The sequence below is a fragment of the Pempheris klunzingeri genome, chromosome 19 (genome assembly GCF_042242105.1).
Source record: "Pempheris klunzingeri isolate RE-2024b chromosome 19, fPemKlu1.hap1, whole genome shotgun sequence".
NCBI lineage: Eukaryota > Metazoa > Chordata > Actinopteri > Acropomatiformes > Pempheridae > Pempheris > Pempheris klunzingeri.
Genome location: NC_092030.1, coordinates 15,095,262 through 15,116,778, shown reverse-complemented (window position 1 = coordinate 15,116,778; position 21,517 = coordinate 15,095,262). Strand labels below are relative to the sequence as shown.

The 21,517-nt window shown below is 39.6% G+C and overlaps 2 protein-coding genes across 3 annotated transcripts in view; one reads left to right on the top strand and one right to left on the bottom strand.

Annotated features, from left to right (window-relative positions):
- Nucleotides 1-50: 50 nt before the first annotated feature.
- Nucleotides 51-7,833, bottom strand: rad1 (RAD1 homolog (S. pombe)). Of its 2 annotated transcripts, none has more exons than XM_070850101.1 (7): nt 7,799-7,833; nt 2,435-2,636; nt 2,206-2,314; nt 1,919-2,076; nt 1,582-1,682; nt 1,040-1,138; nt 51-781 (listed from the first exon to the last, which is right to left on the bottom strand). In XM_070850101.1, exons 2-7 carry the CDS (start codon nt 2,627-2,629, stop codon nt 604-606), a joined length of 840 nt encoding a protein of 279 aa, XP_070706202.1. In that variant the 5' UTR covers nt 2,630-2,636; nt 7,799-7,833; the 3' UTR covers nt 51-603. The 2 variants fall into 2 exon arrangements, with proteins under 2 accessions (XP_070706202.1, XP_070706201.1); XM_070850100.1 differs by lacking the exon at nt 7,799-7,833 and adding an exon at nt 2,960-3,174.
- Nucleotides 6,567-21,517, top strand: part of dym (dymeclin) — a 50,788-nt gene continuing 35,837 nt past the window's right edge. Inside the window, exons 1-8 of the mRNA XM_070850090.1 lie at nt 6,567-6,791; nt 7,948-8,154; nt 10,623-10,675; nt 10,876-10,969; nt 11,879-12,015; nt 13,145-13,217; nt 15,551-15,676; nt 17,390-17,529. Of these exons, the coding sequence (XP_070706191.1) occupies nt 8,015-8,154; nt 10,623-10,675; nt 10,876-10,969; nt 11,879-12,015; nt 13,145-13,217; nt 15,551-15,676; nt 17,390-17,529 (763 nt within the window). The 5' untranslated portion in view covers nt 6,567-6,791; nt 7,948-8,014. The remainder of the gene's footprint in view (nt 6,792-7,947; nt 8,155-10,622; nt 10,676-10,875; nt 10,970-11,878; nt 12,016-13,144; nt 13,218-15,550; nt 15,677-17,389; nt 17,530-21,517) is intronic.

Genomic DNA, 21,517 nt, shown 5'->3' with positions numbered 1-21,517 from the left:
CTTATGTATACGCCGAGTATCCGCAAACACGTTGCGGGACACATGAGGGACAAATTTGACTGTTTAATTTAAAGAAAAAGTGCCATGTCTTAAATGTCAAATTTTATGGGCTGTCAACCAACTCACTACATGAGTGAAGAGAAAAGGGCAGGAAAAGCTCCAGAAACATGAGATCAGATATGGACACAGACAGATCATGTCCGCAACTGGACTATAAACCACCTAGACTCAAAGTTACAGGCAATGTTTGTATGTTGAGGGACTCAAAATACCTCGGTCTCCATAGCAATAACTAAGACAATATAGAGTAACTGTACATACAATTTCCCACATTGTCTGTGAAATTCTGAACTCAGTATGATAGTGGTCTAACTACACACAGGTGACATTATCTTTCAAGGCAATGCTCCACTCAAATGTGACTTTTTGGCAAATGATGAAATCTTTTGTCCACTATGTCCATTAAGTCCAACCTTTTTTTCCCTGTGTGCAGCCCACTGGCTGTTGCTGCTTTCTCTGGCAGACTTTGCCTTCACATTCTAAGCAACAGGCCACCACTGAAGTTAAGGTGCTTATTTAAAAGGGGAATTCAACAGGTTGTAATCACTCCTCCTCCACCTCCTCGTCGGGACAACAATAATATTCTACAAAGCAGATCTGTCCGTCGTCGTTCCTGACCAGGTACTGCAGCGAGAGGAAGCCCCTGCTGTCTGTCCTCACAGAGACTTTACAGGACAAAGCCAGGGCTTTGGTGGACGGCTTCAGCAGCGACATCTTATACCTGTCAGAGAGGACACAACAGAATGTGGAGCTTTAATAGAAGTCACTACGGGCAGATACAGAGACGAGACTATTTCTCAGCTCTAACATCAAACAAACAACAGCTGAAGCAACAGAATTGACATGACATAGTGGGAAAAGCAAATGTGTAATTAATAATACCACTACTAAGGGTTACATGTCCTTATGGAGTTACTGTGTCCAGTTCCCTTTGTACACGTCGGGCTCATAGCAGTAAAGTTTATTTCTCCATGCAAACCTGTTGGTTTGTGTCTTGGTGCATCGGAACAGCTCCATCATGTCAGAATCTTTGGGATAATCATAATGGGCATTTCCTGAGTTCCCAAATGTAGACAACCTGGAGAAAAGAACAAGCCAAAGAATAATTTAGTAGTATTCAGAGGCGTCCGTAAGCAATATTCATAAAACTCAAGAATTCAGGATCAGTCTAATGCAAAAAAAAGTCATCTTTGAGCCCTTGCATTGGGACGGGTGTGCAGGAGAAGTCATGACTCTGTTCACACTGAATGGCAAATGTAGAGAATTTTGTTATAACAATGTCTGATGAAGGTAGTAGATACATTTCACATGAGCACTGACTGTGCAGGAGCTATGTTTTGCGGTCTACAATCAGTCTACACAAACAAAAAAGGCTGAAGAAAGTTTAAGCTTCCTTCACGTTGATAGATTTGACGGTTTAACTATTGAGAGGAGGTTAAATGTAAATCTGTGTCCTGTAAACATTATACTGTAGAACAAGTAGTGAAGCTTTAAAAAGCTATTTCACTTTTGACAACACACCTGAAGTATGGCTGGCTGGGGGACATGGTGATCTGTAGCACCTCACTGGTCATGTCCAGTTCAGAGAAGGCTTCCTTCAGGCTCTCTGACAGCAGGATCGCCTTTAAACAAAGCCAGAGACTCATTAATGGTAATCAATGAAGCATTGTTGTCATTAAATTTGCACTTGTGTATTCTTAATGGTTCTGTGAAGTAAGCAAGCCATTGACAGCGGCAGAAAAGGTGCATATTTACTGTTTATGTGTAGCCTCTACACATGGGGGTTCATATGGGTTTGTTTCTGTTAAACCGCTTAATTCATAAACATCTTTTATTGTATGAAATAGTGATACTCCACCTTGTTTGTGACATTGGCGCTGCAGAACTCAAAGTCAATTGGCTCTTCTGGTTCTTGCGTGTTGAGCTTGCACACAGTCACCACCCCGCCCTCCTCCAGGAACAGGGTCAGAGGGTAGCCATATCCCTTGTAGCACATCCGCAAGGCTGTTGATACACCTGCAACATCACACGAAGGAGATATTAAAATAATGATGACTAAAGAGGTGAATTTAGTAAACTGTGCTGCTTGAATGTCTGGTTTCATTGTTTTGCCCACTCTCCAAATCAGGTTTCCCTTATCTTTACCTGGTACTGTGCTTACTCCAAAGATGTTGAGGCAGTCCAGCAGAACAGTGAGGTTGACCTGAAAACCCACCAAATCCTCCTTTATGGTGAACTCTTGGAAGATCTCAGCCTGGAGTAAAAAAAACAGAAGACATGTTGGTTCCCTGGAGTATCACCATTGGAGGGGCTACATTCAACTGGATCACTTCATCTGAGTTAGAGGATTATCACACATGTGGAGCAAACACACCTGGATGAAGGCATTGGCCTGCAGACATTTGGAGTCCTCCACGGTGACCTTCAGGCCGTTGGGTGTGGCGCTGAAAATGGCATGGTCTTTGAAGGCGATTGCTTTCAGTATGTTGGACAGATTGCGAGCATTGTCCAAACTGGCTACTAAAACGTATTGTTCATCATCGGCCTGCGACTGGGTCGACAGAGGCATTGTGGCACTGAAATAAAAAAAGAGACACGAAATAACTCTGCAAGAAACGTTTGGACGGCCTGCACAAAACAGTGTAATAATAGCAACTTTAAAAGCATTTTAGTTTTCGAATCATGTACGAAAGCCTAGCCGAGAAAGGTAGAATTTACTGTTTGTTTATGACATAATTTTAGCTAGCAGTTAAGTTACATGGCAGCTAATCACGTGTAGCTGGAGTTTAAAATAAAATATATATCAAAATGCTATATTCAGCGCAGTGTATTACATTCTGTAGCACCCACTGCACATAAGCTTTAAAATAAATTACTAGCAACTATGTCAGTAACTTACAAAGGTGTTATTCAGACATTCACACGGTTGTGTTTTGAAGAAAGCCGCCCCGGGTTTCTAACAACTTCCGCTTCTGGCTTGTAGTTTACGGAAATGAGTTTCTGCGCATGTGCGGTAGCATTCCAGAGACTTCGCAGCACTGTACATAACACCTGAGAAACATCGCTTCTACGTCGACAGTACGTGTGAACATTGGTGTGTTGTAATTTACAGAGGTGAGAAATATTGCTCAGCTAAATCTGAATGATTGTAAAAGTGTTTAGTCTACCGGCTAATCACAGTTTTTCAAACCTGTCACCAACGAGCGAAGGCAGGAAGCTAGCGTTAGCTAACAGGCAGTCTGATGACGTTGTGATTATAATAGCCACTGATCAATAACAAGAAAAGTTAATTAATATCACACAAAAATACTCTCTGCAGTCTGAGGAGGAGCTTCAACATCTAACGTCTTGTGGATGGCTGATAAAACAAAGCAACTCTGCCGCTGTTGGCTCTCGATCATCCGTGGCTAATGAGCTCACAGTACTAAAACTGTGAAAACAGAATTGTCAGATGGCATTTTTCTAAATACAATTCAGAGAAAGTGCTTCCAAAGGTCACAGGAAGTACTGTAGTTGTTTTTTCTTCTATTTTTCATCATCACAAGTCCAATTTAGTGCTGTCTAATGCACACCTGTTTGACAGGAAAATGAAATTGATGTGAAAGATGAGGTTGAATAATTAGAAATACAATGTTTTGGTTCTGACTTTGACCTTGTGTTCTGTCCACGGTGTTGAAAGATCCCCTGGATCTCATGAATGACTCGCTTGTACGTACAGATCTTACCAAACACCAACCTCCTGTAAAGACACTGAATAAATATATTATCTCAAAACATTAACACAGCCACAGCAACCATCTCGTAATGCCCTGCAAACCATTTAGCACCACTCTAGCATAATGTTTAGTTTTTTTTTCTTCAGGCACCATCACAACATTTTTCTCAAGAAAATGTAGAGTTCTGTTCCATATGGGCTTCCATGGGGTGTCTTGAGATTGTTCAGTTGGTCATGATTTATGTACAACCCCTGATGAAGGTATGTTATTATACTTTTTTGACACCACATGAATCTGTGTCTTCTGTCTCAGTTTCAGATCTCATATTTTTGGCAGCCTTTCTGAGCCACAGCCATGGTGTGCATTCCCTGTATAGTGATTCCTGTCCTGTTGTGGGTGTACAAGAGGTTCCTGGAGCCCATCCTCTACCCTTTCATTTCACCAATTATCAATACATTCTGGACCAAAAAAGCGGTCCAGGAGACCGGCACTAATGACCAAAAACTTAGTGAAAAGAGCAACGTGACTTACAAGGTAAGCTAATGGAACAGCAATTATTTTATTTTAATAATTGGACACTTATTTATTTATTTGTGTTGTGCTGGGCGATAATTCAATATTGTATGTTGATTTTATATATGTATATGTGTGTGTGTGTGTGTGTGTGTGTGTGGTCTCATGTACTGCACAACAGTGAAACTTTAAGTATTTTATATATGATTCTACAACTCACTTCATAGGAACCGCACAGCTCATCCAGACACTCTGAATATATTTTGACATATTTAACATAATTTAAAGTGATTGAATTTTATGTAATTGAACCACAAATGATGTTGGAGTTAGTTTTAAACTTCTTTCAAAGCATTCCGCATTTATAGGCATTTTCTTTCTGATGTGTTTCAGCCTGAAAGCAATGGGGAGGCCACTGCCAATGGATCGACAATAGCAGCAGATAAGAAGACAGATTGACGGCTCCAAATGTTTATAATGCATCTAAAACAGTGTAAATATTCCATTGATATAATATAGAGAAACTATGAATTAATTTATCAGTCTTCTTTGAATGGTGGTTTTTTTAACCTTCCAAACTGTATGTACCTTGTTTTTTTTTTTTCATTTGCATTAACTTTAAGAAATCGCTTATTGTTGAAATATTTTCATTGTTAGTATTAAATCTATAAATGCATTTATTGTATTGAATATTCAGTCTCAGAATGTCTGGAATGGTTCCTCAGACAAATTTGCAGTTTGATGAATGAATAAAATAAAACCTTCAAATAATAGATGCTCATTTATTGCTCCCATACCAAGCTGTGCTTCAACTACTTTGCTCACCTCATATTATAAAGGAATCGATTTGGTTTGTTTTTTGTGATTTATGATATTTTAAACACTACGTGTGAAAGAAATTTGATTCGTGTGTATAATTGGGTTGTGATTGAACATTGTCATCGATTTTTGTAGTGATAAATGTGAAAGAAAACAAGATTTTAGGCTTTTTTTTCAAACACCTCCAGTGAAAAGTTAAAGTTTATCTGAAGCAGGCAAGTGTAATTTAATTAAGTGTAATTAATTTAAGTGCAGCATGCAGCAATGAAAAAATTCAGATGAAAAACTTAATATCTTAGGCTTTTTAACCAACACAGCAAAAGGGACATTACTTGACGCTTAATTTCATATTGTGTATCATTGAGGCAGTGACTTGTGCATGTTTTTTTATCACAGCAAATCAGTCAATTCCATGAAAGAAGTAATGGACAGAACATAGAAAATATTACTGCAATTGTAGCAAGTAAGAATTCCTGCATCTTGTCATATTGTCTCCAGCCTCTATTAGATTAATAACCTATGTTATCAATCTGTGAAGTCTCTGTTAACAATTTCCTGCTATAATATAGTGTATTTCACAGTGGTATAGAATTTTTTTATTCAGCAATAGGGAAAGTGGCCAAATTATACATTTATTTGATACCAGACCACAGGAAAGCTGGATGGGAAAATAGGGGTTAAAACATTTCAGTAAAAGAGGATTTATAATGTGCAGTGTGCAGTACGAGTGATTGTGAGAGAATTGGGGGGAAAAATTACATTTTTATTGACTTGTATTCAGAAATTCAAGTTATTTGGCTGGTTTGAGGTGGGGTTAATAATGGCCTTTCCCTTTTGGTGAACAAAAATCGCCATAAAACATGGAGCTCAATTCAGGTACCCTCAGGTAAAGTTGTTTCGACTGTAAATCAGACTTGAGAAACATAATTCCACTGGTGTTTTTTTCCCCTGTGATTACAAGGCTGAGACTCTTTTTTGATTACATTACGTTTGCAATTGCTTGCATCAGTCAGCTGACACTTAAAAATAATTCCATTAAAAACTACGCCACTGCACCGTGCTTGCTTTGCTGAATAGATTAATCTTCAGTCTTTTTTTAGTTGGTGTTTCTGAATGAATGAGAAAAGAAACCAGCATGTACTTGTGTGATCCTATATGTGTCCACTCTTGACAGGAATAGTGTTTCAAAGTCAAACTTATTGATAAATCAATGAATGTGAAAAGTGATCATTTCCTGACTTATTTAGAAAGTGGTTTGACGTTCATATTGATTTAATTTCGGACAGTAAACGTGTAAGCAGTGCCTGTGTAAAATTATTACATCCTGAGGGGGTTACCAAATGTTTTAATTCCTTTAAGAGAACTTGTGGGAGATAGAAATGGAAGTCTTGATCATGCTAGTTGTATCTATCAGTCCTATTTCTATCTGCAACGTCACATACACGATCAACGCCTATATGTCGTCATTACGCAAGGGGTGGCGACGTGGAAAACATGGAGGAGAGGAGTATGTAGAGTAAAGTTAATTGTCTCAAATTTTCCACCATTTTAAGAATTTTCCTTTGCAAATCACACCTGGTAAACAAATTGGGTAAAATTCCTGGTTTATGGTGAAAACAGTCGCCATTTAACGGTCCGGGGAGCCGAAAGAGCCACGGAAAGTGCGAGAAGCATTGATGACAGGTAAGCCGAGCGGTCAGCTGATTGCAAACAAGCAGTGAACGTTAGCTGCTTTCTGGACAGTAAATTATAAATTACGGATTAACCGGATACGCTCATCAATCAGTAATTTACCTAGTTAAAATTTCATGCTAATTTGGGATTGTCGGTATGCCGTGTTTAGGGTCAAAACTGCCGAGGGACAGACTATTTCCTGCACTTGAAACAGGACTAGCTAGCTAACGTCATGCAAGTTGATTACATTCCATGGTTAACTTAAGCAGTAGATACAAGTGCAGTCATGCTCTGGGCAGATGCAGCTAAAGACGATAGCCCACTGAATCTGGAAACAACAATCTGTCTCAGAAAATGGAGATGTTTTGGTGGCATGTTTCTTAGCTCATGTTTTAGCCTTTTAGTGTACATGCATTGATACGTGAGAGGCACAATGTCTACTCTTCTGTGGTTTAACACCATTTTGTGCTTGTGATGTGCTCCAGTCCACTTGGGCAAATGTTGGCTCGCCGGCTACACATGTGTGCCAAAGGCGTGTCATTTCAAGAAACATCCTGTTTCGTTATATAGCATCCTGCAGCTAACTTGGCCTCTCTCATGAATGTATGTATGTATTGGAATTGGTGAGGGGAGATCTATTTCCCTTACTATTAATTGCTCAAATCAAGAATTTGGTTTGAAAAATACACTGATAGAGATCCACACCATTAGCCCCATGTGCAGCATACCTTCTTGTATTAATTATCAGCTCCTAACATTTGTGCATATAACAAAGGCACCCACTATGGCTCTGCTATGTGTGAAGTAGCCTTGCCATAGATTAGTAAAACGAATTTAGAGGTGATGTTTAATCTGAATGATAGTTATCTTCAGCTTTGCCAGCTATATCTCATACTTGCCTTTTACTCTAAACAGATGTTTGTATGGGCATTTTTTGGTCCTCTATGATCCCTGTATTTAAGAGAGAAACTCTGGGTGCCGGGCAAATTTAAAAAAAAAAAAAAAAAAAAAACCACCCTCTGGTAAGGCAGGTATGGTCATCAGATCATCTTGGATATTGTGACAGCCTGTTAATACTGAGCTAATAACAACTGGAAGATGTGCTGTGTATTAATAATTAATCTTTGTGATGGCACCAAAGATGAAAGCATTTCCTCTCTTTTAGGATTTGGCATATGCCTGGTGAAAAAGCAGTGAAGAGTGGTGATTCTGGCTGAGTGGAGCCAGTAGAGATGGGTGCCAACACCAGCCAGGTCAGCGACCTGTCCGATAACCCCAGCCTCAAGGCCCTGGTGGGCACAGAGTCCATATCGGAGAATGATCCGTTCTGGAACCAACTCATCTCTTTCACTTTCATCAGTCCCACCAGCAGGTAAACAAACACTCACATAGGCAGGTTCTTTTATGTGCTAGTATATTACAGTCCAGTACTTTCAGACTGCTGCAATAAGAACACGACCAGGAAGGGAGGCAAACTAAGTTAAAACAACAAGTCAATATTGGTAGTGGCAATAGCAAAATTTCCTGACCTGTAGACCTTAAGGGTTTTTGGGAAGTTTATCTCCTTGAGGTGTTTCTCATCAAATATGTATCGCCGGTGTGTTACAATATTTAGGGGACAACAAACAATGAGTGACTTCTCAAACAGCTTCTTGAAAATTCCTTAATTTTTGACAAATTTCCACAACCATCTACCCAAGAGTCACAGTATGCTATACCAACAGACAACCCAGCCAGAAGTCAGTATTCAACTGTAGATGGGATGTTTACAGAGAAATCCAAGTAATGTATGAGAGTCCAGCAGGGTTATTGTCCAGCTTGGCTGAGAAGTTAACTTTATGGCCTTTTATAAATGGTGCTAAAAAGACACTGCATTCTCTTTTGCAGCTGGAATGTGACTGATGTTAAATATTAATTTAGTCAGGATGTTTCATCTCTGTAACTTTGTTAACAGAGCTTGTGCACTGATCCTGCTCACTTTTAGGTTATGCTTTCCCGGTGTAACCAAAAATGTGGCAACCTTATCCAAATTCTATTTTAACTTTTTTTAATTATGTATGTAATTATGTATTATGTAACATGTCAGAAAATAAATAGATTATTGTTTTCTCTGACTAACAGTCCAAAACCTGCAGATACTTGGTTAAACTTCATAAAAATATGGAAAGTAGCAATAATTGATAAGCTGGAACCAGGGAATGTATGGTAATTTATTCTTTGAAAAATTACAAACAATAATTAACCGATTATCTAAACAGCTGTCGATTCATTTTCTGTTGATCAGCTAATCAATTTATCAGCTACTTTTTTCAGCTGTAGCACAGAATAACTTTATGTATTCACCTGTCAGATGAATTATTATCTTACCTAACTCTTAAAGAAAGATGACGATTTGTTAGGGTCAAGTAAAGGATTTATCCACTGAGAGTTTTGAATGCCAGACTATGTAAATACATTCTGCATAATATAAAGCATAGCTGTGAAATAGCTGAACTGAAAATGGATTAATAGTATCTGTGAAGTGAATAATAGACCGCATGAATGAAAATCAGACATTTTTACGGGAATAGTTCAACTTTTTGAAGCACGCTTATTCGCATAACAGAAATTGGATGCCAAAGTTGATACCCCTGATAAACGTGCAGCTAGAGGCAGCAGCCAGTTAGCGTAGCTTAGCACAGAGATAGGAAGCAGAGGGAAATGGGTAGCCTGGCTCTGCACTGAACTCTAATCAAAATGTATAGATTTCATTAGTATATTTTTTTTTTTCTCTCATAATATTAGAAAACATTGTGCTTTCCATCCTAGTATATCTTTGTGCATCTCATTAAAGGCAGGGTATACAGTTTTCCTAACAGCCCTACTGCAATCAGTAAATGAAATGGTTTGACAAAACAAAAAAATTAGTGTCTGTTGCTGTCACAGGCCTGTAATAAGCCCATCCAATCATTTCATTCGGACCAAATGAAATGATTGGATGGCCGACCCACCTGTCTGCCTACGTACCTGCGCTCCTTCTCCCTGTGTGAGCCATTGTGCATCACCGATATCTTCCACTAGACTAAGCAGACTGATAAAGCTGGCGAGCTAGTCGCACAACACTGACAGACAAAGTCCAGCCACAATGTGAGCTGCAGCTACCCAGCACCAAGCACACACCCACGGAGCCGAAGAACATTAGAGGGTAGCAACTCTTAAATGTGGGTACCATGACAGACGTACTAGAGGTTTCGTTTAGTGGGCTAACAGCACAAAGCACAGCCTCTGAGCCGAGTGAATAGCAACTATGAGCTAAAGGTAACATTGTGTTCATGATGGCTGTTTTGCTTGTGTTTATATGACCGTGGCATTCAGCAGAGCTGTTTATTTGTTAGTAAAGCTAAGAGAGGCTATCAGTCAGTGTACAGAACAAACAAAAGGCCCGGTGGTGGAGCCAAGATGGTGACGGCAACCGGTCTCGTCATCATTATAGTAGACCCTCCAGTAGTATTCAGGCAGTGAGTGTACATGTGTCGTGAGGGAGTGGCTTTGGATGGAGGCCTGAAGGGAGGAGATGGGATTTTTTCGGTTGGATACATGTAAAAATCTAGCTACTTTTGCTAGTTTCTCCATTTTTACAGACCCGGCCTTTAAGACTTTGCTAAGGATTTATATGATTTAAATTCTCGATTCTTTTTCTGTTTTTTTAGCCACTGCAGGCAAACATTATTGGAATGTTTATAGTCTTTGAATATATTGCAGATTTCTAGCATGATGATAGAGAGCAGAGCTCTTGCATATATTCTAAGTATCTTCCTCCCCTTTTCTTTCTAACTCTACTCTGTTTTTCCTTTAAAACAGTGGAGACTCCAAGTTGCTGGAGGAGGCTGTCATCCCCCTGGCCAAGATCCTCAGTACGTTGCCTATGATATTAATATGTTTCATGTGTTTTTTTTTTATTGGTCAGTACCTTGGTCACAATGAATATCAACCTCTCCAGACTTTAAAAAGAAAATAAACATTTTTCTTGTTGTTTGCATGCCAAATTTTCAAATAAGCATGTTTCTGTAGCTTATGTAATGCTGCTGATAAGTTATCTCCTTTTTTTCCAAAGTTGAAAACAATCCCAGAACGGGGAACTTTGGCGCACTTGTGAGAATTTTCCTGGGAAGAACCAAAGAGCTGAAAATCTCTACAGAATGCCAAGAGTGAGTATGGGAACCTCAGAGGAGAGAATGAAACCAGAGGACTGTGTCGGTAATGACTGAGCCTGCAGGCCAGTTATTGTTCGATCACAGGACATCAGGGAATCCCTATTTTTTTTATAGGGGAGAAACACTGAAGTGGTTTTAGTTTCCCATGAGAAAACTGCTGAGGTATAACCATCAACACATGTGACATTATTCTCCACTTGCTGCCTGCCAAGCTCCATTTCCACAGAGACTGACCCTGCCCAAGTCACAAAATGCTTTGGGTGGGAACTCTTTTTCAAACATCATTAGAGGTTGTCGTTATCACTCCCCATTCACTCCCATCTATTTTTCTCACATTTTGCCCCATAAACAAACATTACATAATTGCACGTGCAGATTTGTTTGTGTCTCACCAACTTTGTCCCAATTCTGTCTCTGTCATATATGATTACGAAGTAACTTTTATAGTATTATTATATGCTTTGGTGAAAGCAACGTTATTCTCACAGTTTTCTTGGGTTTTCAAAAGGCTGTATTGCAGTTTTATGTCGCCATTTTTAGTAGTACAGAGGGAGATGCATATGATATTCAGTAGAGCCCTTAGTGATGTTAAGCAAGTAAAGTTTATTTGTATAGCACTTTTCAGCAACAAAGCAGTTCAAAGTGCTTTGCTTTATTTAAGACATCAGGAAAGGCATTAAAAAAAGATATAAAAGACAAGGAAGTATAAAAGGGAAGCATCATTATGTTATTCAGGAATACCTTGCATCCCTGTATGGCTTTTAAAATACACAGTCAGCCAAGCTTTCCTTGGTAAATGTAGGCCATAAATCCACCGCACGTAGCCAGCCTCTCCATAGCATTTATTTCTGTCACAGTCATTGACCTCGAATGTGGTGTCCTCTTTTTCTTTCTCCTCTGCAGTCAGCTGTTTATCTGGCAGGCCCACAACGCACTGTTCATGATTCGCTGCCTGCTCAAGGTGTTCATCAGGGAGATGAATGAAGAAGAGCTGCACCTACAGTTTTCCTACCAGGAGAGGGCGCCAGGCTCCTGTGGAGGTGAGCTCCGTCACAGATTGATATGGAAAAGGATGGTGTGTGACTTTGAGGTGGGGCCATAAATTGCATAATGAAATCAGCTACATGTGATATCGATTGACCACCACTCGTGTTGTACATGTGGAGTAACAGCTGCATTGTCTAAGACAAAAATGACAGTGCTTTAAATCTAAAGTTTAGAAAAAGCCACATGATCTGCTGAGAAATCTTATGAACAACATCCTCAACTAACTATTGTCACAGGGGTCAAACGTGTAACGCTTGCCTTCATACCTAAAGTTGGATAAGAAATTGGCTTTTTAATTGAGCACAAATACCTCTGGCTACTGACCTGGATCAGCTATCTCTGAGAAAATCCATTAATAAGTCTGAATCTGCATCCACATGACCACACAACCTGCTCTACCTCCTCAGACAGAGCCACCCCTGGGTTTCTACAGGTCTTGAAAAGTCTTAAAAAACACTGAGTATAGTTTCCTCAGAAAATGACCTTGCAAGGTATGAAAAAAAACATTAAATTTAACTTACAAAAGTCCTACACAGTTATAACATGGTTTTGTGTCTGATCGCAGGCTGTTGGGAGAGGTTCTTAAGGAAAAAGAGCAGTGCTGCTACAGTGAATAGTGTTCACTGGAGGCTGTTCAGTGTTTCTTTTTGGGGTTTCATCAGAGCCATCAAACCTTTAGCAACCCCCTCCACCCTACACTCCTGCTAGCTACAGTAACAGGAAGCTCACTGTCTCATTATGGGTATTTTTAGCAAAAATCATTGCAAATTGTTTGATCCATCCATCCATTTTCTGCCGCTTATCTGGGTCCTTATCGCGTTCGCTTAATAAATTATATAGATCATTGTTGTAATTCTTTCCTTTGGAAATAATGGGAAAATGTGTCTAAAAATTTAACTTAACATTTAACTTGGTGAACCCTGTAGTAACCCTGTAACCCCAATTAGCTAATTTCCCTCTATCCCACTCCTCTGTACAGCAAGCATGAAATATGAATCATGGGAAGGATAGGGAAAAGGATTGGTACTATGGGAGTTCGAAGAAGCAAAGAGAGACCGACTGTGATCAACAGGGAGCTGCCGTATATGTCTCATATAATAAGTCCCCTAACCTCTTGTGTAGAAACAGGCAGCCAGGACCTCCTTGAGGAGCTGTTGTCCAACCTTGTTCACCTGATTGTTGAGGTGCCCCTGCTGTAAGTATCTCCCTTGTTTGTATATGTACAAGTGTGTGTGTGTGTGTGTGTGAGAGAGAGAGAGAGGAAGGTTGAATTCAACACCCCACTGTGTCTTGTGCACACTAAAAAGGTCAGACACCGTAAAGTGACATTTTACAAGGTCAGGTTGTTCACACTGAGACTGTCCCCGCACAGCATGTTGTTCATGTCACCGTGCTAATTGTTCAAGATCACTCGTTTAACATTATATTATCAGCATAACATTCACATGAGAACAGTGCTGGTTTGCAGTTTCTTAGCCCGGCCTGTCATCTAGTTTGAGTTCCTTGTTTTTGTTCATGTTTGTTGGTTGTTAAAGCATCTCAGATGTTAGTCACTGAGCAGTTAATGAAAAGCAGTTTGTGTATGTTTGTATCAGAAACTGTCTTTGCGTGCTCCACTTGCTCATTCTCTCCTTGATTCACTAACCAAGAGAAGCTGAAATCCATTATGGACAAGGTTGGGCTCCGATATCCATATGTTTCACGTCCAGAGTCCTTAGCCAGACTGACATGCTGGAGCACTGAGTGGGCAACATGATGAGCAAAGGGATATGACTTAACGAAAGAGAGCAAGTGTTGGTTGTTTTTTCAGAAGAAGAGAAAAGGCTTGAAGTGAAAGTTGGATTAGGAGTGGTGCCAATGAGTGGGAGAAGAGGGAACATAATGATTGAAAAATGGTAACAGCCTTTACTCCCCGTGGGCGGTGTGCACACTCACACGCTCTTCTTTGATGAGTGAATATTTCACTGTATTTACTTATTAATGGCAGAACCATCTCCTGCCTGCCACTCACTCTGTCACAAAGAGACAAAGATACGGTATGTACGTCACTATAGATGAAATCTCCTCTGCAGTGTTAAAACAAGGTCACAGAAACATGACTGACACTTGCTAATTCCTCGACGCAGCATCTTTTCCCTTGTCTGTATCTTGTCATTTTTCACATCCTCTTCTCTGTCCATCAATCTACTTTCTCTTTCTCTCTCCTTTCTTCCTCTTCCTTTATCCTTCTCTTCTCTTGTCTCCAGACATCAAACTCTGGCTCTTGTGTAAATGCATTCAGCGTTCCAACATTATTCATTGTTCCACGCTTCAAGACTACCTGTTTTTCTTCCCTCGACCACTTTGTGGCTGTCGGCCCATTTCCTCTGTACATGCTCCCAGTTATGATGGGAATCAAACCATTCTTTTGGTAAAGCTCCCCCAAATCCCAAACAGACTTGGTCGTAATTTTGGGAGAAACCTTTTCTGGCCTGTTTTTACAAGATAGTTTTAACATTAGTTATATAGGTAGGTAGTTGATGCATATTGATATGCAATTCACAGTGAGTTCCATATTGTTTTTCACAGATACATATATATATTTTTCAATTAATTAGATTTAAGTACAATAGTTTTTGACTAGGCCATATGATTTTAAACCTAAACATTGAGACGTTTAGATGCTTAAATTGTGAAACATTAATAGCCTAAAAAACCTGTGGTTTGCGGAAGCTTTTTTGATTTAGTTTGTAGTTAGTTCGTTTTTTATTTTATCTTATATTTTTAAAATATAAAACCTTGACACAGAGTTATAATTGACTGGCAAATATTAAGTTTGGGCATAGTTAAGGTTAATAATAATAATTAAAAAAAATCCATTTCCATTTACAGCCTGTGTGTTTGTCAGTGGTAGTTGTTCCCCTGACAGGTGTAGAGCTGAAACCATGAGTCAGATAAGAAAATAATCAAAATTAAGAAGTAATAAAAATATTTTTTGAATCCCTAGACATGAAATTTGTGTGCATGTGTGACTTACCCAGGCGAGTGATGATCTTCCAATATGAGATCTTACTGGCAAAGTGTGAAAGTGAAAGGAAAACACCCTTGACCCATGTTTTAAGTCGGGTCACTCGAAGGAAAGCCGTTCATCTAAGTGTTTCATTGTCAGGAAGCAGGTAACAGTTAAGTTTAGCAAACATGCTTCAATGGAAGGATATACTCATTTGTACTGGGGCCACTTTCCACTCAGGAATCACATTGTCTTTTTTACCGCCTTTTAAAATGTCACGTCAGTGTAAACAGCATTGCAAGTGACATACAGCTGCTAATAACCTGCTTCCCAAAAACAAACTAATAGATTATAGGGAATATAATAAATAGATATTCTTTTTAAAGGGTGTTCAGAGATCAGGCATTTTTATCTGTTTGCGTTTGTAATTACCATATCTACACATTGTCTTATTACACACATTTATACCCATGAAATGAGAGTATAATGGGTTATTATTCATTTTCATTAACTCTACATGCATCTGTCTTTTCTTGCAGCGACATCACCTATAGTATCCTGTTTGAAGCAGTGACCACACTGCTGGTGTTCTTCTCCTATCAGCTCTTCCACAAAGACATCCTGCGAGATGGATTAATCTACCAGCACATCATGAAGGGGCGATGGTGAGAAAACACAAGACGTTAACATAAACCTTAATCCCTAAAACAAAGATTGTATAAAAATAGTAGTACAAAATGTAAAGTAAACACATGGAAACACGGGTGGAGTCATTTCAGAAAATTCCCACTGCTCTATGAGTTACTCTCACTTGCCTCTGTAAGTGGGTCGTACACAGTCTGTGGACTTTTTTTGAACACCGGCCCAGATCATTTTGGATCATATCCAATCCAATATGACACAGTCTGATCCAGCCTACTGTTCCTCTACCCAGACTGTGATACAGTTAGCCTCTCTCAGCTTCCAGGCAGTCTCATCTTATTCCAAACAATGTCTTTATGTGTCATTCAGTTGATACGAAACGAGAAAGAAAGAAACTAGTATAGTCAACCAAGACATTTGTCTCCACTGTGACCTTGTAGTCATGTAATTCTAAGGGGAAGTGAACCCACTGATTCTGTTTTTCTCATGATAATATTAGCCATAAACTTAAAAATGCAAAAATTTAAAATGTGATAGGATAATTAACTAAATGCTAATAAAAGTAAATCAAATGCAGCAGTTAGCTTCAGATGTTTACCTTTACTTTGGAATTGTAATTTTCCTTAGCTTATTTGTAATCTTGAATATTGATAAATGCTTTAACATTGAATTTATTTTGAAGTCTAGTGGTGCAGCTTAGCTGGGTGGATGGATGATGGAAGTAATTTTCTTTTAAGGCTCTCACAGCATAAGAGCCAAAGGAGAGCACTTCAGATTAATTGCCATTGAGCTGAAGAAAGGCTTTCAATTAGCTTATGTTGGCAAAACCGATTCAAGGGCCATCTAAAATGGTTTTGCCATTTGGCCCGTTGAAAAAGAAAGGACTGTGTGAAAAAATAGGAAAAGCACTGATACTGGATATTGTGCACACACCAATTACATGTTATTTCTGTCATTGAGAGAGAGCTGATGTGATGAGGAAAGAGTAGAATTTTCAATTTGACACCTGAGATGGACACCTGTGGACCTCCGTCTCTCAGGCTTTATGCACACACAAACACACACGCCTGCATGCACAGTTAAGAACAAGACTTTTGTCTGGCCTTTGTTTTTTATTGCACTCTGAACAACTCTGGTACAAATGGACTGTCAGCCACTCAGACAGCTTGAATGGAGGATAATGAATCTCCCTGTATCCCTAACCCCTATTTTGATGAAAACATTTAGAGAGAATTGTGGTTCAGCGGCTTCAGCAGGTTCACCAGGTCTATACGTGATAAAGTGGACACCTCGTCAAAGGAAGAAGATTGTATTACTGAAGAAGAAGCAGTTGTAACATTGGTTCATCTAATATTAAAGCATTCTGAAAAAGCAGCAATGGCTATCTTCCTAGCATTTACATCTGCATACAACACATTTCAGCCACAATTTAGACTCTAGAGGGTAATCTGCTGTTGGCCATGTATGCTTTTTCTGCTAAGACCTGTGTACCTATGATGGCTAAGCGCTGAATGTGAAAGCATGCAATGAAATTGATTGCGCTACAGATGCTAATCTATGTGAAATGTCTTGTACTTTGAGACGAGAGACACATTTCAGAGAAATTCGATGATGATAAAGTGAAATCGAATCAAAATTTTCTGTGACTTTTCAGTAAATATACTTTAAATGTCTGATGCTCCTAGCTGTCTTAAATCTCTTTCCTTATCTTTCAATTTGTCTTGTTGTTTCCCCAGTTTGTCTTTAACCAGTCGACTAGTCAAGACCCTGCTCTACAACTTCATCAGGCAGGAGAAATGTCCACCTCCGGCAACCCACATCTTTGAGCCAAAAGACGAGGGAGGCCTTCTTTACGGCCTGGCATCAGGGGTGGCAAGTGCGTGTACACACATCCACAATCAAATCAAACAAAAGGACAAAGCAAAGGAACAAAAGAAAAAAAACAAAACAACTTTTTGTGCAACCTAGATCAGAATGTCATTCGTATCTGTTCTGATAACATTTTACTCACAACCACAAACGCTCAGATCTTAGGATGCAGGTAGACTGATGGTTTTATTTTCTGTGTTAATTTTCTGTAGGTTAATATTTAGTTGAACATCGTAAACGCTTACCTAAACTTTGTATTAATGATTGGAAGGCTACAACCTGGTTTTGCATTGGATGACTGTAATAGGCAATATGGCTGCAGTCAGTGGATTTCTTCCAAACTACATGGCTTACATCAGCAGTTCTCAACCTTTTTGGCTTGAGGCCCCCCTATGAATGAAGGGATGTCTACTTATGACCTCTAGTCACAGGTTATGGCTTTAGTGAGGACACGATTGGTGAACAGTCCAATCAAAGACTAACAACACAAACAACAAATAATTTTTCTGGAAGATGTGAAATTACCCAGGATTTAACAGAAAGTCAGGAAAAAAGTCAACCTAATATTCTCATTCTTGGAATCATCCTCCGACCCCTTTGGATTTTTCAGACCTTAAAGTGTGCAACCCTTAGCTTGGTAACCACTGGCTTAGATATTATGGTAAAACTCTGAGTTTGCTTTTAATCTTTCTCTTTAATTCTTTGTTGTTTTTTTTTTTAACCCTTTTGCACTTTATTGTCGCTACATCCCCTCAACAAAATTGAGCTGGTGAGTAGAAATGTTATCATGAATTATGGGAGCAATGGTCATATTTCAAAAATAAGAGCTAGACAGTGAAAAAGAGGATTGAGAGCATCAGTTTTTTTTCCTGTTTCCTTGGAGCCAGCGAGTGAGAGATATGATTATTCTGAGAAATGAAAGTGCGAGTCATGCTGACAGCCATGGCAGTGTGGATGAAAGTGATGAGTCAAAAATGAACAGAGTCTGTATTAGACTGGTAATGTGCTGTCAGTGTGTGTGTATGTATGTGTGTTTGTGTGTTGTTGTTTGAGTGTGAGACGAGGGCTGGGTTTCCCCCACAGATAAATGCTCTTTGTCGGTTGTTGGTGGCAGATTCCTATCAGTGAGCCATCAGCATTCAACCCAGCCTGTCTGTCTGTGGCCAGTGATCGGCCCAATGAGTTATGGTGCCCTGTCCCGTTCTGTAATCCCCTAGAGCCTGTCTGTCTGCCGCCGCCTCCCTTATACACACACGCACAGACCAACAAAGACACAAGCTCTCTTATACTCCGAGCTCAGAAACAACACTTGTTTTCTTTCTCTGTCTCTCTGTCTCGTATGCACACAGCTATTGGGGACTGACAGAGTACACAAGCAAGAGCGTTTTCATTTTAATGTTGAAAATGGGTGTATGCACAGGTGTTGTTCTATAGTAACAATGAATAGCAGTAGAATTTATTTTACTTTGCAGCATTAGCAAATAGTCAGTTACTGAAAGGTGAACTCCACCAATTGTACATATTAAGGTCAGTTGACTAATCGTGCCTAGTATCTTAACGCCTGTGAAAGCAGTTGTATAATGTCCTTTGTGGCTCTGCTCTGGAGGAGTCGGAGAAAATAACCTTTATAATGTCGTCTGGGTTATCTTGGAAGAGAGCGTGGCTGAAAAACATGTGTTGCAAACTGGGCTTTTACCTCGCAGTGAAGGTCGAACAAAAAGATGCTATTGTTTGCAAAATGGTAAATCTAGGATCTTTGGAGGTATGTCTCGGCCACTCCCTACTTAAATTTTGACCATTCTTTAAATCTGTCCACTGTGAATCGTGGATTGCCCCTTTAAAGGAGAACACCAGTGCTTTTAGTGTGTGTTAGACACCACAAATCATTAGGCATCCATTGGCTTCCATTAATGTCTGTGTGACATAAAAATAAGTCTATGGCCCTTGAAACATGCTGAAGTTGTGTAATCTATCTCTTTGTCAAAATTCTATTATTGTTATGACGTCATGCTGTGCAAAGTTTGAAATCAGTCTGTGCTTCAATTTCATTACTCGGAATTAGTGGCAACCAATGGCTGCCAGCAACTGAGGGGAAAATACATAAACCTCTCAAACTCTGTTGTCTCTAAATTTCTTTAAATCCTCTTGACTAGACAACATTACCATGACTTCATTAACATACGCTCGTCTTTTATAGAAATCAAAATAGCATGTTAAATCACCCATGCCTACACAATTGCATTCATAGACGGACTGGATTGCCCCCAGAACCAAACACTGGTCAATTTAATGTCTGAGGGGATAGGATGTCTCCTGCTCTTGCTTTTACACACTCTGCTGTCTGGGTGATAATCCCCCCTGCAGACACTCACCCAGACTCAGACTGACAACTAAGAACTTTTACCTCTCCTCTCCTCTCCTCTCCTCTCCTCTCCTCTCCTCTCCTCTCCTCTCCTCTCCTCTCCTCTCCTCTCCATTAATGTCTATTCGCTCTCTCTCACACACAAAGTATTTGTTAGAGCCATCTGTCTGCTTACAAGTAGACATGCATAAAGATAATATGTGTGCAGTCCTTGTGTTTCACATTTTTGCCATAGAGAGGCTATCAGTAACTCTAGAGTCCAGGGGTAGAGGTTTCAATCTAGTCTATTGATAATGAAGTGGTTACAGCCCCACAAACACCCAGATATGTCTACCTGTACACTCACTGGCCACTTTCTGAGGTAGCAAGGTATCTTAATAAACTGGATGATTGCTCTTTTTTGGACCATTCTCTGTTAACACTGGAGGTGGTTGTGCGTGAAAAGTCCCAGTAAATCGGCATGTTTCTGAAATGCTCAACCCTGTCTGTCTGCCACCAACAAGCATTACACATTCAAAGTCAATTAAATCACCTTTCTTCGCCATTCTGATGCTCGGTTCGATCTTCAGCAGATCGTCTTCACCATGACTACGTCCCTAAATGTATTGAGCTGCTGCCATCTGAGTGGCTGATTAGAGATTTGCTTTAATGAGTAGTTGAACAGAGATACCTAAAGAAGTGGCCAGTGAGTGTATATGGATTAAGTCCTTATTACTTATTAGTATAACACGCTTTGCTGGTCTGGTTTTTTTACATTTTAGCCCTAGCTTCTTAATATGTTTCTGATAACTTATTACAAAATCATTCTAAGCGTGTGGAATGTTTTCATACTTTGTATGCGTTTATATTGGAGGGGTTTTGGATTGGGTTTGGGTGAAGGTGCTATGAGGATGTGTTTTGATTTCTGTGAGATTATTGGAATTGTGTGTTTGTTTATTGTCTGTACGCCATGTTTCCCCATGTGCATTTTTGGATAATCATCACAAGTTTGGCAGTGTGTGTGTGTGTGTGTGTGTGTGTGTGTGTGTGTGTGTGTGTGTGTGTGTGTGTGTGTGGTGTAGTGTGTATCTGCGTTCTTGGCTAAGGCATTGGCCTGAAGCCCTGATGTCATATTTCATTCACTGTTATGCAAGTAAATAAGTAAGTAGCACATTCTGTCTGTCTCTGCTCACCAAGCGTTCACATCTCTGTCTGCAGTGAAGCGTATGTTCTCAGCTGTAACTATGAGAAAATATTTCCCACCTCAGCTCCCCTCCCCAGTGTCTCCACAGGTCACTGAGATGTTCACAGTGTTATATGCTGCATGTGGCCGAAGTGAAATGGCAGACATTTAGCCTATTTCACAGAGATTTAGTCTCTTTTGGTATATATCTCAAAAACGTTTGAATTGAAAGAATTGAACTGCCATGATATTTTGTCCACCAATCCAAACTGGAGATTTTCTTTTTCTTTTTATCTTTGGTGGGAGCTCTGGCTTTAAATTCATCACCAAGAATGGCCGTGTTTGCTTAGTAGGCAATCGAGTTGTATTAGTTATTTACTATATGGACATCTACATTTATTTACTATTATGGATTTCCTATTGAAATGGAACCAATATATTTAGCCTTTACCTGCCATTGTAATATTGCAT

What these genes read in the sequence shown, in the direction of transcription:
- rad1 (XM_070850101.1), bottom strand. Translation starts at nt 2,629, where the DNA reads ATGCCTCTGTCGACCCAGTCGCAGGCCGATGATGAACAATACGTTTTA. An exon ending in CCCAGCCAGCCATACTTCAG is followed by an intron (nt 1,139 to 1,581) that starts GTGTGTTGTCAA and finishes TCTTTTCTCCAG; the next exon opens with GTTGTCTACATTTGGGAACT. An exon ending in ACCAAGACACAAACCAACAG is followed by an intron (nt 782 to 1,039) that starts GTTTGCATGGAG and finishes CCTCTCTGACAG; the next exon opens with GTATAAGATGTCGCTGCTGA.